This window comes from Stenella coeruleoalba (genome assembly GCF_951394435.1).
Source record: "Stenella coeruleoalba genome assembly, chromosome: 16".
NCBI lineage: Eukaryota > Metazoa > Chordata > Mammalia > Artiodactyla > Delphinidae > Stenella > Stenella coeruleoalba.
In genome coordinates, this window is record NC_137162.1 from 28,750,953 (window position 1) to 28,767,173 (window position 16,221).

At 46.6% G+C, this 16,221-nt stretch overlaps 1 protein-coding gene across 3 annotated transcripts in view; it reads right to left on the reverse strand.

Moving 5' to 3' along the window:
- Positions 1-16,221, reverse strand: part of CNNM1 (cyclin and CBS domain divalent metal cation transport mediator 1) — a 49,565-nt gene that overhangs the window by 15,865 nt on the left and 17,479 nt on the right. For all 3 annotated transcript variants that reach the window (XR_013824277.1, XM_079900192.1, XM_079900191.1), the window contains exons 2-6: positions 15,270-15,413; positions 12,281-12,421; positions 9,239-9,408; positions 7,520-7,619; positions 7,121-7,168 (exon numbers count right to left, since the gene is read on the reverse strand). Coding sequence is in view for 2 of the 3 variants with exons in the window: in XM_079900192.1 (XP_079756318.1) it covers positions 7,121-7,168; positions 7,520-7,619; positions 9,239-9,408; positions 12,281-12,421; positions 15,270-15,413 (603 nt within the window). In the remaining variant the exon portion in view is untranslated. The remainder of the gene's footprint in view (positions 1-7,120; positions 7,169-7,519; positions 7,620-9,238; positions 9,409-12,280; positions 12,422-15,269; positions 15,414-16,221) is intronic.

Genomic DNA, 16,221 nt, shown 5'->3' on the forward strand with positions numbered 1-16,221 from the left:
ACAGCTTGGGGGAGTGAAGAGAGAAGGAGAATCCTAAGCACAGTGCAAAGAGGTCTAAGAGGCGACAGATGAGCATGAAACTGACCACAGGACCCCTCAACAGGGCCCAGGCCAAGCTTCCGACATATCCCTTGTCCACTTGTGCTCTTACATCATACCCTCAAGCTGGCCCTGGAGAGACTGGCAGGAGGGCAACCCTGGCGGAGGGCAGGGTTTCCTGCTCTAGACCCCCAAGTGCTGTGGAGAAGTGTGGAAGACCTCATTCCTGCAGACTTCCCATGGTCAGTCTGCAAGAGATATCTGTCCTGGATGGCAAGTTGGAGTTACTGAGGTTGGGTGGAGAAGACACCGGGGTAAAATTGGGTCAGGGTGGGAGAAGGGGAGGAAGAGGATTTTAAACTGCAATTAGGACTGGATGGAATCTCCCCTCATTCTGCACTGATGGGCAGGGGCCCTGAAAACCTATGCACAGTTCTGCTTTACTCATGACACCTGTGTCTGGAGAGTTTTCGCAACTCTATCCCAGGGGCAGGACCCACGACACAGAAGAACATCCCACTCCCCTTTTCAGTCTGGGGATTTGAGAGGAGGTAGGGCTCAGCAGCTGCTCGCTTACATCTTTCAAAGCATCAGTGAGGGATGGGGAGGAATAGCTCACTCTGGTCATTGTCACTGTGCCACGGGGCATCTGTGTTCTCTAAACTGGATGGGGGAATTTAATTACATAGGCTTACAGGATTACAAACTAGGATTATTAAAATTCATCATTCTGGGGTAATATTCAACATCAGACAACCAAATGCCAAAAGCTCTCTGTCAAAGCTACAATGTGAACCCTGCAAATCAGCCCAAGTTAGGAGTCCAGATGAACTCACTCACGTTACATGGAGCTTTAATGGTTCCCAAATGTTTACTATGCAAGAGCCGACCCAAAGGAATACTTCCACTTACCACATTTCACAAAGTAAAAAGATTATTTTTAGGTACTCCCTTTATATTCTGGGGAAAATCTAACCTCACTGATCTCAGACTACATTACAGATGGACAACTGGGCATTGTAAAAGGACCCTTGCTTGCGACCTCTCTCCTGCCTTTGTGCTTTTGTGGAAGGACTGTCATGGGGAACTTGGAATCATCTCCACCACTGGGAGAAGAAAAAAGGGATGAATCTGGGGAGATCTGCAGTGGGGCCGTGTACTCTCAGCAGTTTTGTTTTTAAATGAAAGCACCTGCAAATCTGGCTAATTACACCACATTCTGGAGGTAATCCACACACCACTCTGCTCTCCTTATTTCAAATAAGGCTCAAATAGAAGGAAACTGCCTATGGGTAATGGTGGCAATATTTGGTGTAGGGACCACCGGGCTCAACCCAGAGGGAGCACCTTAGTTCATTAGCACAGCTGTTTTCAAAATGCAAACAAGCCTCTAGAGGGCACAACACGCCCACGTTCAGAAGGGCAGCAAGGTCCCGGCCTAGAACAGGACCTCAGAGACTTGGACACCAGTCCGCATCCTTCTACCTTCTTACTACACCTTTGACAGTGACCCAACGGCTTAATTTCTCAGAGCTGCTTCCTTACCTATTGTTGCCCAGCAATAATTCCTAACTTCCAGGGTTTATCTAAGATGGGGGTAAGACATAATATACGTAAATTAATGTATCTGGATCATAAATCAAGTATGGGACCAGAGTGTGCCCAGAACTGCTTTCCATAAAAATCCAATGACTGAGGCTTCTTCTGCTGATATGGAACAGAAGCAAGAGCTACTGGGAAATACCAAATTATAGGTCCTGGGGATGTCACCCGGTCGCTAGGAAAGCTTGGCAGTTGGCTACAGAAAGAGGTGAGACAGAAGATGGTGGGAAGAAAAGAGCCGAAGGAGAAGCAGAACGTTCCCATCTCTCATTTTCTCCTGCTGTGCCCATCACTGCTTCACTCTGCAGAGTTAAACCAAGGGTGGGAATAAGCTGGCCTTGCCCTCCCCTGCTTCCTATTGGGTTGAACACACACAGTCATGGAAAAGTGGGGGGAAGGTTAAAAGAGCTCTCAGGAGCACATGGCACCAGCCAGAGTTGGATCGGAAGACTCAGTACCTCCTATAGGGGGACTGCACAGCAGAAATGAGTCACCTTAATTTTCATAATAAATACCGATGAACTAGAACTAACCTTCATAAGTAGGAAGTTATAATTAACTAGGTTGTCTGGTTAACTAAGGGTTAATTTAAAAAAAAATAACTCCTGCTCTCATGCTGTCATTCTTTTCTTTTTTTTAATGCTTTGATCCTTTTCGTTGAAAATCTTTTAAAAATGTCCATCTTTCCTTTCTGCTGAAGCTTCCTAGCACGTTCTTCATTCACCAAGATTCCTCACATTGGAAGGATCTTGAAGGTCCATGATGTGGTCATTTCTAATTTTATGGGCATGTGGGGGTGACCACTTAGCTGGGGAGGGTACCAGACTGGCATCTCCCATTGACAGTACTCCTGTAGTCATCATGAAGGCATGAGCTCTCACAAAGCAAGAAAAAAATTTATTTCTTGGTGGAAAACCTCCACTAAGTAAGAGAGAAAACTTTGGTGAAATTTGAGAAGGTGATTAAGTCGTCTCGTCCAGATAAACATGGGAACCAGATGGTTTTTGATGGAAAAATGTGATTTGTGAGAAAGTAGAAATCAACATAAGTAGTTCTGAAGTTGCAAATTTGGGGGTTTGAGGTCCCAGAACAGAGCCTTTTGAATGTTGAGGGTCTACTATACAGACAGTGAAACATAACTGGATTCTTGATGCCGGAGGCTACGGTGGGGCCTCAGAATCATCGCCAAAGCATTGGGATAAGGGAGACAGATGTAGAGGGTATGGGAAATTGGGCTGTGCTTTAATTTCAAGGTAACTTAACAAACAAATTCTTAGTTTGGTCATTACTTGCTCCATGACCCTAAGAGATCAACGTCTAGTGATGAAAACAATATAAACACTTAACTGATTGTTCAGATTTATTACATTCTACTCAATCCTTGAGTTACTGTGTGGCTCTGTGAGGAGCTACTTTACCTGATTAAAAAAAAAATCCAGTAACTTTTGTTTAATTAACAAGAGAGGTTAAGCCTGATGAAAAGTTGTTTTGAAAATTTTACATATAGCATCCTTTGTATGAGCAGAGCTAGAGGGAATATGGTCACTACACAGTAACATTACTAGAAAGATAAGGAGGGGTTAGTGGGTTAGCTAAAGGCAGAGACCATATAGAAGAAAAGATGGAGGAAAAATAGGAATAAAGCATAGTCTTTCATTGTTTCTTCCTATTTTTCTTCTGCTGCACCCCTTACCCTCCATTCTGCAGTCAGACAAATGATAAGGAAAAATTCACACCATTCCTCACCCCACCATTTCTCCATCTACGTACACAGATATATCCTTCGGGCCTAAGTTCACACGTGACACCATTGAACCAGCAATGCCTGGTCAGTGAGTACAAGTGAGTGTTAGCCGTGCAACGTGCTGTGCCTTGGTCCTGGGAGAGACTAGTTGGGAGAGACTAGTTTTCATGTGGGACAGTGACAGAGACCAAAGGCCTCTTGCAAACCCCATGGATCTATGGAGATCGAGACCCCATGCATGTTTACCTGGGGAGCCTGCCAGAGAGTCCCCTCTGCTGAAGACGAAGGTACGAGACACAGAGATGGGCACTAAAGAGTCAAGGATTTGTGAGTTGCGTAAGGGAAGATAAACATAAAAGGAGAGAGACAAAGAGCAAAGCGTGTGAGACAGTCTGTTCCCGGATCTTCACAACATCACATTTCTCTGCCAAAGTGAATCTTGCCTCTGGAAACATGAAAATTGCATCCTCTCACAAAGTCACTCTCCAGAAAGAAGAAAATAAAATAGACTTTGCTGAAGGTCTTCCAAAAAGATGCACAATAATTTCTGAGGGGATCAGACCCGCCAATGACAAGAACAGGCGGTGCCCCAGCAGGGAGTGTGTGTGGGCAGTGTTCTGTCTGAGGCGCCTTTTGGAGCCAGCAAATGTGCTGGGAGCCCAGCACTGTATTCCCGCCGGGCTCTCCCCGCTGCCTCAGGTCTCCAGCTCACCTGTGGGAGGGGTGAAAGCAAGTGCATGCTCCTACTAGGGGCATCCTCGAGGAAGCTGTCTCCTGCCTCAGACTCCTAGGAGCTCCCTCTGTGGTCACAGTGCTGGGGGAGAAACTGTGCGTGGCTAGAGCCTTGGGACACAGGAAGGGCAGCATTTCTCGCAATCTTAATGTAAATCAACTTGATAAACTAAATCAGTCATTTCTTTGCAAGTACAAGTGCTCCAAACCACCTCTCTTCCTATCCCCTTTTCCTTCTCTCTCTTTCCCCACAGAGTCTGAAATGGTGCTGGCTATCGCTTGGGGCCTGGGTGGGGTGGAGTGTGTAGCAATACTCCAGTCCTTTCCCGACCTTGACCCTGATCAAGTAGTGTTTCTGCATAGGAACCTGTTTTCATCTCTCTTATCTGGTCATTCCCAGAGTCTCTTCCAAGGAGCTAAATGAAGTCAGAGTGCAGGTGACAGCACACTGAAATAGGTGGCTTCCATAGTCTTAGCTGCTGAGCCCGATGACTTGCCTGAAATTATCCAATAGTACAAAGGAGTGGGGAGGGGAAAGCCTTATACCTACCTGATAATCATTTGCTTTGTCAAATAATCATATTCTTTGTCAAAGAATATTTTAACAGGCCCCTAGTGTCACGAGACACACTGGAATAAGAAACCCCATTGTCTCAAGAAGAATCCTAGCACTTCTGGGCCACAAATTACATGTATACCCAGCCAAGCAGGTAGGAGACTTGTTCTCTCTCCAATTGCACACCACTGTGGGCATCTGTTCTGGTCACGCTGAGCTCAGGCCCCGTTCCTCCAGAGTGCCAGGCTCACCACGGTCCTCCTGGGTTCCCTGGCAATCAGAACCAAGACAAAGGAGATAGTGCTGACTGCGTTCCCTTTGCCCTGCACAGGAAAACCAGAGGGACTTACTTGTAACCTCGAGTTCAACTGTGAGGCATTGGTCACAGGGCCAGTGTTCTGGCAAACTCATTGTCTCCTTTATTACCCTCAAGGCTGACAAAGCTCTAGGCTGGCATCAAGGACAGGGGTAGTTTGGTAGACTGAGACCCTACAAGAGTTTACTGCCTTGTGGCTCAGCTTAAGCTCTTCCTCAACCTACAGCTGAGGTCCTTGGCCAGTGAAAGATGCTGGGTGGCTGGACCTGGGCTGAGGGTGGACCTGGAACAAGGAGGGGCAGGGGGTGGGGTGGTGGTCTTTGGAGTTCTTCACGCTTTGCTGTATTAGGTAAGGAGGGCTTGGCAGGGAGGATGGAAAATGTCTCCATACCCCTACAGGCTAATTTAATTTCGTTTTCCTCCTGAAGATTGATAAAGATGCTCAGAAGTGTGGGGAGGGAAAGAGAGGTTAATATTTCTTTTTAGTTAACCAGTTTTGAAGGATGATTAGTGTTGCAAATTTACTGTGTCTCACATATAAAATGGAAGGATTTTGATAGAAAGAACTAGAGACAGGAAGGAAGGAAAGGAGGAAACCAGATAACATCTTCTTACTACTTGAAAAACTTTTTTTTAAAAGAAAGAAAGTCATCTAAATCAGATGGGCTTGGGAGCTTTAGGTAGCTCTTTTCCCCTAGAGTTCCCACATCTTTTGGTCTTATGGAAGAGCCAGAATAAGGCCAACATGTCTAGGTAACATTTCATATCCCAAGAGTTACTCTACCATGAGCAATCCCCAGTGTGATGGATGGTGGAAATCTCCTTTAGAGAACCAAGGTTTACCAGGTCCTGTAGACCATCCCTCTCCCATCTAGATTTCTTGTTCTGAGAACTGACACTTCCTTCATCAACCTTAATTGAGATTTGTTGGTTTATATAAGTATAATAATGTACGAGGATGTTTTATTTTACAGCTCTCCTTCAACTCATCTTGGACCACCCCTTGGGTGTGGGCAGCTACTTCAACTTCATTTCAGACATCTGCTGGGCTAGGATGTGAAGTTACACTGCAAATTGTTCCAATATTTCCACATAGAAATTACATTCTGGAACATGATGGATTTAAAATCTCTATTTCATTGTGCTGTGTGAACTAGTCAGGACACCGGAATGCATCTAGGTAAATCACCAACCTGCTGGGTGATTTGGAGCAAGTCATTTCTTTAGTTTCTCTGTGTTAAAATGGTATCTACTTTTCACGTGCCACGGATTGTGATATCAAGCTTTGGGTCCCTCTGATAAATCCCAGTAAAAAGCACTATGTAAAATCTTTCTTATGATGAGAAAAAACACCCCTTTGGCATTAAAATGGCCACCATAAACACTAAGAGCTGAAAGCAATGCAAAATTCAGACTGGTGAATCAAAGGGAAATCTAGAGAAATAATGCTTTCTGGATCACACTTATATCACAATAAATGCCATGCTCTCTAAGCACAAGTGCAATAACTTATGCAGGAAACAGAGAGAAGGTAGAGCACAGAAGGCACAGAAGACACCCGCCAGCAGCCCCGTGCCAGCCCCCACCAGCATGCACGGCCAGCTGCAGACACTTCTCCACCAGCTGAGATGTGGTAAATGAGGAAAGAGAAGCAGATAAGCAACATACGCACCAGCCTGGGACTTACATCCTAAGATCTTGCAGTCACTTCTTACTAACCGCCACAGACACAATAATAGCGTATTAGGGTTTGCAAGTAAAGGACAGTGGGTGAATTATCACAGCAGCGAAGGAAAGCCTGAACCTCCACCAGAGCACACAAATCACCTGCCTGCATTCCCTGGCAGGTGACAATAAATGGGGCCTCCCCTCACAACCTCCCTCCCCCGTCATTCGTCATTTGCACGTGAGCAGAGAAGCAGCAGAAAACATTCCAGACACGCAGAAACTAAGCCCCCTGTGGTCCGTGGGTACCTGGCAGAAAGCAGTGTTCCTGGCAGAGCATACAAAGAGGCTGCCAGCATTTGTGTTAGCCCTAGCCCAGGCTGAGAGTGCTCGGTCCAGGTCCCCAGAGTGGGCTGAGGCAGGACCACAGCAGGGAGGATGAGGGAGGGGTTTGAGAGATACATACGAAGGACAGAGGATCCAGCCAGACTTCCAACCTTCCGCACATCGTTATCTAAGGACAGAAGGATGCAGTGTGTTTCAGAGGCAATTCAGAAAACACACCTTCTTAAAGGAATTCTCCCTCTTCCACCCCACCCACAGCACCAATCAACCCTGTAAAAACAGGGCAATCAGGTGGAAGTGTAAAAAGTAAAATAAACTTGTCTTTTCATATTGAAAATTACCACTATCCATCCCTAACACTGGGTAATGTTACAGTCTACCATGTACTTCCACATCTAAAGCCTGGGAAGGTAAAAGGCTTGTTCAGGGTCCATAACGGGAGTCACAACTTGAACCCAGATGCATTTTCTCCACTGTCCCACTGCTTCCCCAATAAACTATGGCTTGGAAACTGGAATACCTGAGCAAGCAGTGGTCATGATGGCTGGGACACCATAGTAGGTGAAGGCTCCGTTCTCGAAGCGAAGGCCTTCCTTCCCAACCTCCACCTCCACTTTACCCTGGAGAAAGAAGGAAGTGTACTAAGGGTGTGGACAGCACTTCCAGATCTACTAGTGATTACGACCCTAAGCACTTCTGCTTGGATAGTAAGTGGACTTAAAATCTTATCACAGGGAAATGTGAATTCTGTCTGGATACGTTTCAGAAACAGCAACTCCAACTTCAGAAGGCCTTGGCAGTAAATGACTTGCTTAGTTCATAAAGCAGCATCCCGTCATGTACATCCAAGCTTTCCCTGCAGACTGTAATGGCTCTTCCATGATGCGGGTCCAGGCACCAGCTAGCCCAGAACGCTGTAAACTGCCCCACAGGTGTAGTCTGAGACTAAACCATCTCTAAGTCTGGCTGAGATAAAGCCTGATTCTGTGAGAAGCTTGTGCATATAGTGTGCTTCTATGGGCCTGAAATCCACTGCATGGATCCGCCCACACCCTATGAAGCCTGTACTATTTTTATCACCAGTTTATAGATGAATCATTTCTGAGGCTCAGAGAGGTTAAATAGCTCGGTCACGGTTAGTTAGACTTTAAAGCTAGATCTTTCCAATTTCTGAACCTACATTCTTGCCACTACATTTTACGCCTCCAAGATTTATCTGAAAATGGTTAAGTTTATATTAGGCATAAGACTCTATGTGTTCCTTGTGTTATATAAACGATGTAACAGGACACTTCTCCATTTCCAACAGTAAAGAATGCAACTCCATTTCTGGAGAAGAGGGGGCATTTTATTGAGGCTATCTGGAAGGATGGGTGTGAGGCACACTACCGAGTCCGAGCAGACAGGCTGCAGGGGAACTGTAACAGAGAGGCCCTTTCTAAGTCAACGTGAGTTTAATGAAGATTTTAAGACAATCACTGTATTTAGGATTCACCAGATTCTGTTGGAAAGAGACAGGGAATAGGGACGGAGTTAATGGTGGAGCCAGGTCAGGACACCAGCACTACCTAGTGCTGGAACCATGCCTGACACTTACTTACAGGCCTTTCCAGGCACCCAGGGCAAAGGGTGACTCTACTCCTGTGAGTACCGGGAAGATGCTGCCCCTCTTTCATTTGCTCGTTTATTCCCTTCCCAGTCTTCTGAAGGAGGAGAAGATTAAGGGACTGCAAAGGCTGAAGTGTGGTAGAGAGAGCGGATGTGTTCTGTGCGCTTTCAGAGAGCAGAGCAAGGACCAGTGGGTGGAAATCAGAGATGGTGAGATTTCAGCTCAACAGAGAGAAGGGCCTGAAACAAGAAGTGCCTGAAGTTTGGGAGGCAGTGCACAGTTGCATTCGCGGGCATGGCCAAGCAGAGACAAGGAGGTGTTAGCGATTCTGTAGGGCAGCAGGTTTGGAAATTCAGCGGCAGAACCCCTCTGCTGGGAGGTACCCACTGCATCCCACCACAAACATCGCTGATGTCAGATTAAATGCCATCAAGATCCCACCACTCCAGGATGCCAGCCAGTCACACCTGTCCCCTCTGAGCATCGCGGACAAACACCCACACCAACTGGCCTTGCTCCCAGGGCAGCCAGCCGAGCCTTGGAACCTGGCACAGAGGAGGCATGGCCGTTCCTCTCCAGTCTAGAGAGGTCCTGTCTTGCCCTTGGGGGGTCCATGGCTTTCCCACTCACCTGCAGAAGTAGCACAAAGTAGTCCACAGGGCGGTTGCGCTGGTACAGGTAGTGTTCCGGGGCCTTCTTGTTCTTCTCATCACACTTCAGCTCCTGGATCACGTTGGGATGTTTCAGGAGCCGCAGCAGGATCTTCTCCGAGAGGTACAGAGACTTAAACGGCTCCACTTCTAGGGGAGACCGGGAGGCAGGAGGAATTGGCAGCTGGGAGGAGTCAGGATGGGCACAGCCAGGGCCATTCATGCTCTCGGGCACCAAGCTAGCAGGATTCCTGCAGTTCCCTTGGGTGGGTGGGGGTCTTAAGCCCACGTATGTGTCTCAGGACCTCTGGGGATGTGTGTCCCTGCACTGGCACCTCAGGAGAAACAGGTCACCATTTTGGCAATGTCAGTTTTGTTATTGTTTTTCTCCTTGACTTTATTTAAAGCTGCACATAAACTTAAAAAAGAAGAAAAATCCTGCCATTTGTGACAACATGGAGGAACCTGGAGGATGTTATGCTAAGGGACATAAGCCAGGCACAGGCACAAATACTACTCGATACCATTTATATGATGAATCGAAAATAGTAAAATTCATAGAAGCAGAGAGAATGGGCTGGGGGAAGGAGGGAATGGGGAGGTATTAGTCAAAGGGTACAGAGTTCTGGCTATGCCAGACGAATAAATCCTAGAGATCTACTGCTCAGCCTAGAGAGCCTAAGAGCAATACTATCCTGTATACTTAAAAATTTGCTAAGGGCTTCCCTGGTGGCGCAGTGGTTGAGAGTCCGCCTGCCGATGCGGGGGACGCGGGTTCGTGCCCCGGTCCGGGAAGATCCCACATGCTGCGGAGCGGCTGGGCCCGTGAGCCATGGCCGCTGGGCCTGCGCGACCGGAGCTTGTGCTCCGCAACGGGAGAGGCCACAACAGTGAGAGGCCCGCCTACCAAAAGGAAAAGATAAAAAAAAAAAAAAAAAAAAAAAAAAAATTTGCTAAGACAGTAGATCTTTTTTTTTTTTTTTTTTTTTTTTTTTTTTTTTATGCGGTATGCGGGCCTCTCACTGTTGTGGCCTCTCCCGTTGCGGAGCACAGGCTCTGGATGTGCAGGCTCAGCGGCCATGGCTCACGGGCCCAGCCGCTCCGCAGCATGTGGGATCTTCCCAGACCGGGGCACGAACCCGTGTCCCCTGCATCGGCAGGCGGACTCTCAACCACTGCGCCACCAGGGAAGCCCGGACAGTAGGTCTTATGTTAACACACACATGCAAAAATAATAATAACAAATAAAGAGGGTGGGAGGAAACTCTTGGAAGTGATGGATATGTTTATGGCATAGATTACGATGATGGTTTCCTGGTGTATGCTTATCTCCAAGCTCATCAAGTTGTATACATTAAATAGGTACCGTTTTTTTGTATATCAATTATACCTCAATAAAGTTGTTCAAAAAGCAACAAAAGGGACTGCCCTGGTGGCACAGTGGCTAAGAATCCTCCTGCCAATGCAGGGCACACGGGCTCGAGCCCTGGTCCGGGAAGATACCACATGCCGTGAGCAACTAAGCCTGTGCGCCACAACTACTGAGCCTGTGCTCTAGAGCCCGTGTGTGACAACTACTGAGCCCACATGCCGCAACTACTGAGTTGGACGTGGATAAGTAAGCCATGTAAACATGGCTAAAAAAGTTTTAATGCTGCAATCAAATGAAATACAGAGAATTTAATCTGACTTATTTGTATGACGTGTATCTGTTGAATGAAATGAAATTTCAAGTTAACAGGAACAGTTAATTATTTAAGTGGGAAGTTCTCAATAATGAGAAGCATCACTGTATCATATTTACATATTAATAGATATTATTATTTATATTGTTATGTTATACTACACTATTATGGTATATCATTATATTAACAGATACATCTGTTTTGTTCTAGGAAATCAGACAGCCAGTAATTAAAAGAAATCTGTATTGAGAACTAGGTAACATGTTGAAAACCCTAAAGAAGCTCCAATTTCTTTAATGTATTTGTTTATTTATTTATTTATTTTCTTTATGACCTGAACTTTTTAAAAATTTTTATTGGAGTATATTGATTTACAATGTTGTGTTAGTTTCTGCAGTACAGCAAAGCGAATCTGTTATACATATACATATATCTACCCTGTTTTGGATTCTTTTCCCATATAGGCCATTAGAGAGTATTGAGTAGAGTTCCCTGTGCTATTCAGTAGGTCCTTATTAGTTATCTATTTCATATATAGTAGTGTGTATGTGTCAATCCCAATCTTCCAGTTTATCCCTCCCCACTCTTACCTCCTGGTAATCATAAGTTTATTTTCTACATCTGTAACTCTCTTAGAAGCTCCAATTTAAAATTTTCTACTTTTTAGTAACTGGAACAGTACTAGCACTCATTATATACTCAATAAATACATGTTAGATTAATTACATATTGAACTTAGTAATGTGTGTGATCATTTTAGGTCAGCACATTAATTAGGCATGGATGAGAAGGTTAGACGGTTCAAAGACAAACTTTACTTTCTTCACAAGAAGAAGTTTATCTTTGGATCCTCTCTTTTTTTTCTTTCTAAAGATTCCAGTATTCACAATCCACATCTGTATTTGAAGAACTCGTAGCTCACAGGCCTACATGGCCCCTGGAGGGTCTGGGCCCCAGGGCCTTTGTGGCTGCACAGGACATCGCCTGTCCCTCCCTGATGAACCCTCTGGGGCCCACCACCTCCCGCCTTGAAGCAGGTGGAGGAAGGGAAAGTGCAGCGGTGAATTCCTCAGCCCTTTTTTCGAGTAGAAGAGAGAAAAGCAGAGTAGCATTATGCTCACTTCCCCACCTAGAAGATCAGGCCTGAGGCTGAAAATGACAGTATGTGGAGTCCTGTCGCCCCACCTAAGATGACCTCCTCTCCTGGAACAGTGGTTCTCAGTCCCAGAATTGGAATTAGGTCGTAAGGTATTAAAAGTGATTGGTGCCTGGGTCCCACCCTCCAGAGCTGCCTTGCCTGCCTGCGGTGGAGATGCGGGCGGGTAGAGTCATCATACCTGTGGCCATGAAGCGGTGTGTGGCCAGCAGAAGCTGTGGAGAGATCTTCACCCTCATCTCCGAGTCAGAAAGCTTAAACAAGGAGAAGTCGTGCCGCTTCCTCTCCCTGTGTGGGACCCTCTGCTTTTTCCGATTGTCGGCTGTCGGGACAGGGGACACATTGCAGCTATCTCAGAATCGCTAATGGTTTTTGGAGGTTTCACCATAACCACCTGAGACAGATAGTTCCTTTGGGACCACAGGGATTTCTGGAAAGTGTCAACTGTAGGTGACATCGCAACATCTCTTTCCCAGAGACTGGAAGGATGTGGATAAGGGATAGAAGGTGGGAGCTGCTGCCATGTCTCAGTGTTACTTGCACTGAAGTGGAGAACAGTGGAAAAGGGGAAGGCCAGCCTGGGGCTCCCAAGTTCAGGCTTCTAGGGCTGGCCTCCCTGTTTACGAGCTGTGCAAGCTCTCCAGGCATCAGAGTGTTCGTGTGTTTTAATCTATACAATAAGGTTAGTGATTAATCATAATTTTTCTGCTCATCTCAGGAGTCTCTTATTATGAGACTCCAATCTGAACCTATCTGTGAAATGCTTACAAAAAGGCGTTCAAACGCGAGGAACTTGCACTCTTAGCCTCAAGGACTTTGGCAGGGCCCAGGGGGTTTCTGCCTCTGCCTTTCTCCTATCCCCAGAGCTGAGCTCACCTGGTCTCTTCCTGCTGATTTAAACCACACTCTGAGTGGTACTTGAGGCATGCCACCCAAGGGAGGAGGGCAGTCACCCCCCTCCCCACTGACAATTCTCTTGCTTCAACCCTGGCCCCTCCACGGGGAGAGAACTGGGGGAAATAAAGGAAAGAAGGAAAAAAAATGGAAATAGCTCTGTAATCCATAAAGGTGTGGCCTCTGGGTGGCGGCCTCAGGCAGGACTATTGTGATTACTAATTGAGAAAATCTCTGCTTTTTCCAGTTTAATTTTTTCTTCCTGCTTTTTAAAAGCTTGTCTTAAAAAACATGTTTAGGGGGTAAGGGGAATGTTTTCTTTGGTCATGTCTCTTTTGCTTTCCCTTAGTATTGAGTAAAATTTTGAAACTTTAGTCTATCTTAACCTGTGCTAAGGGGAGCAAAGAAACAGATTTGGGTTTTCTCCAAAGTTGGCCTAGAGAAAAACAGGGCTGCAGGGAACTTTCAGTGCAGGCTGAGAGGACACAGTGGAAATGAAAGGGAATGAACTCCAGGGACAGGGTTTCCTTTGGACTCTCCCCCTCCCTTTGGAGCTCACCCCACCACACAATTGGGGCTCCCTTCTGGAGGGAGAAAGTGCCTTCCACCGCACTGCTCTCTTGTGGGCCTGCCTTGGGCTCTGGGCCCTGGCTTTAACACTCCTTGTGTCTGGCTGCCACAGTGGTGAGATCCAGGCCCAGCTGCCCTGGGGGGTCAGGGTCCAGGGAGAAGCAACACTGTATTCCTGGCTCCTTGGCCTTCTCAAAGCTCTTAAGGATTCATGCCAGAGTGGGAAAACCCTCTCCTTTAGAGAGAGGACGGTTAGGCAAGACAGCAGCAAATATATGTATCAGACCAGTCCTTTTGTGTGACTAGTGAGTAACGTTCTGATTTGCATGACACCTTTGTCTAAATATCCCCTCTCCCTCCTCCATCAGAATGCCACCGAACAGTTCATCATTGGAGAATCAGTCTTCTGATCTCCCTCTTCATTCCTTCAATTTTATTAGTGTGCATTCGGAGTATTAAGTCATTCAAACAAAGGCCCTCGGAAGAGCTTACTCATTTAGACCCCTGTCACTACTATCAGTCACTAACACTTTAGTGTGTATGTTTTCACCACTATATCTATTGAGACACTTGGGAATTCTAGATCATGAGCCATGGGCAGAGGTGGAGAAGGGAGAAAGGAATGGGGGAGGGAGAAATTAACCCCTAACTCAAGAAGATGAGCCCCCTCAGGGCTCCACAGCAATAGCAGACACTGGGACACTCCTGCTATGTTTCGTTAAGGCCTGACCCACCTTTTAGGTCTCACCCCAAAGTGAAGCACTCTCTCTGTACCACTCACTGCCTTAAGAGTCTCAAAACCTTTTCTACAGGGAGCTAGTCTCTGAACAGCTGCCTCTAGCAAACTAAGGATAGGGGTCCGGAATGGGTTATCTGAGGGGAGGAAAAGGGACTGCTGTCCCAGGTGATGAAATTCATTCGGGAGGAGGAAATACTTCCTGGCCTAGGGGCTCCCATGGATTTAGATAACACTCCCATCCCTGAGGAAAGCAGGCCTTTGTAATGTTTGCAAGCAAAGCTGTGATAAGGCTCAGTAACCGAAAGCAGTCACTATCTGCAAGAAGGAGTCCGTGTTGTTCCTGAGGGGGAGTGGGGAGGGGGGGCCCCGGAGGCCAGAAAGGAGGGAGCAGGGACCAGAGCCAGGGGTGGGAAGCGGGGAGAGGGAGAAACCAGGCGGCAGGGCTGAAAACGCACAGGGGACAAGAGCGACTAAAAGGGCGACTTCAGGTTTAGCTTAGGTTGTGGTGGGCAGTCTCGTGAGTCTCTACGGCTCACGGATGTTTTGAATGAGTGGATCCTGAGTGGAACCCCAGGGGGTGCTGGGGTCTGTGTCTAGGTGGACGAAGAGACAAACCAGGAACAGCACAGGGGACAGAAACAAGGGCAGAGGGGTCATCCGAGGTGCACTTTATTTCCTTTGGTTCCTTTTCCATCCAAAGGCCAGGAGGTCTCCTCTTCATAGTCTTGGCTGTGTTCCTGAAGGTTCCCTCTGGATAAACATTTAGCTAGCACACTCTCAGTGACTCAGGGATGGTTCAAGTCAGGGCATCTTGCCGTGCCGGCTCCTGGCAGGAGGGGGCTGACACACAGCAATGCCTGGGGCTTGTCCTGACCCCCTTTTACACTGTTCACCAAACTAAGCCAGCTCTGAGAATCTCAGAGAAAAATATGATGGCCTTGGACAAGAGCCAAGGCTGTGCACTTACTGTAGAGGTCAGTTTCATCCAGGATCTCCGACTTGATGATCTCCTCTATGATATCCTCCAGTGTGACAATGCCCATCACCTCATAGAAGGGGTCCCCTTCTCCCTCATTATTCACCCGCTGGACAATGGCCAGGTGAGACTTTCCTAGAGATGAAGGAAGTCACAGTTAAGCATCTGGGACATTTTCAGAGAACTTTCCTTGTGAGAAAATTATACTAAGTTTACCTCTGACCAGTCTTGGGACTCAACCCATCCCAGGACCTCTTTAAAATATGAAGTTTGTGTACAAGTTCTTATAAATGCAAACTTTATACTTTTACATCACCGTCTCTTCTTAAGAAAGTTACCTAATATACACAATGTCATTTAAATGTTTTTTTCTGTAACTTTCCTATGTTAGCAAGTATATCTAAGCTGAAGGATAATGAATAATCTAATTGAGAGAACAAGAATTAGGCGTCAGAAGAATTAGGTTAGAAGACTTTTTCCTCCAGAAAACTTCCCTGCCCCCACCCCCTACTATCCCAGTGACTATCTGTGCAACTGATCCTGGATAAATCATTAAACCTGTACTGAGCCTCAATCTTCTCATCTAGAATTAGGGGATAATACCAGTATGGTGATTTTCAAACACGGCCCCCAAATTCTTTGATATGCCTTCTACTGAGAGGTGTGGTCTAATCCCTTCCCTTGAGTCTGGGCGGGCTTGTGACTGCTTCAACCAATAGAGAACAGGGAAGTGTTGGCTATGAGCCTTCTGAGGCTGCGTCATAAAAGGCATGTATCTTCTGCTGTAGAAACACTCTAAGAAGTCTGACAACTATCGTGAGGCCACCACGGTGCAGAGGTCACATGTAGGTGCTAAGGTGACAGTCCCAGCTGAGCCTGGCCTTTCCACCATCCCACCAAAGCACCAGACAGGTTAGAGAAGAAGCCATCTTGGCAGTGGATC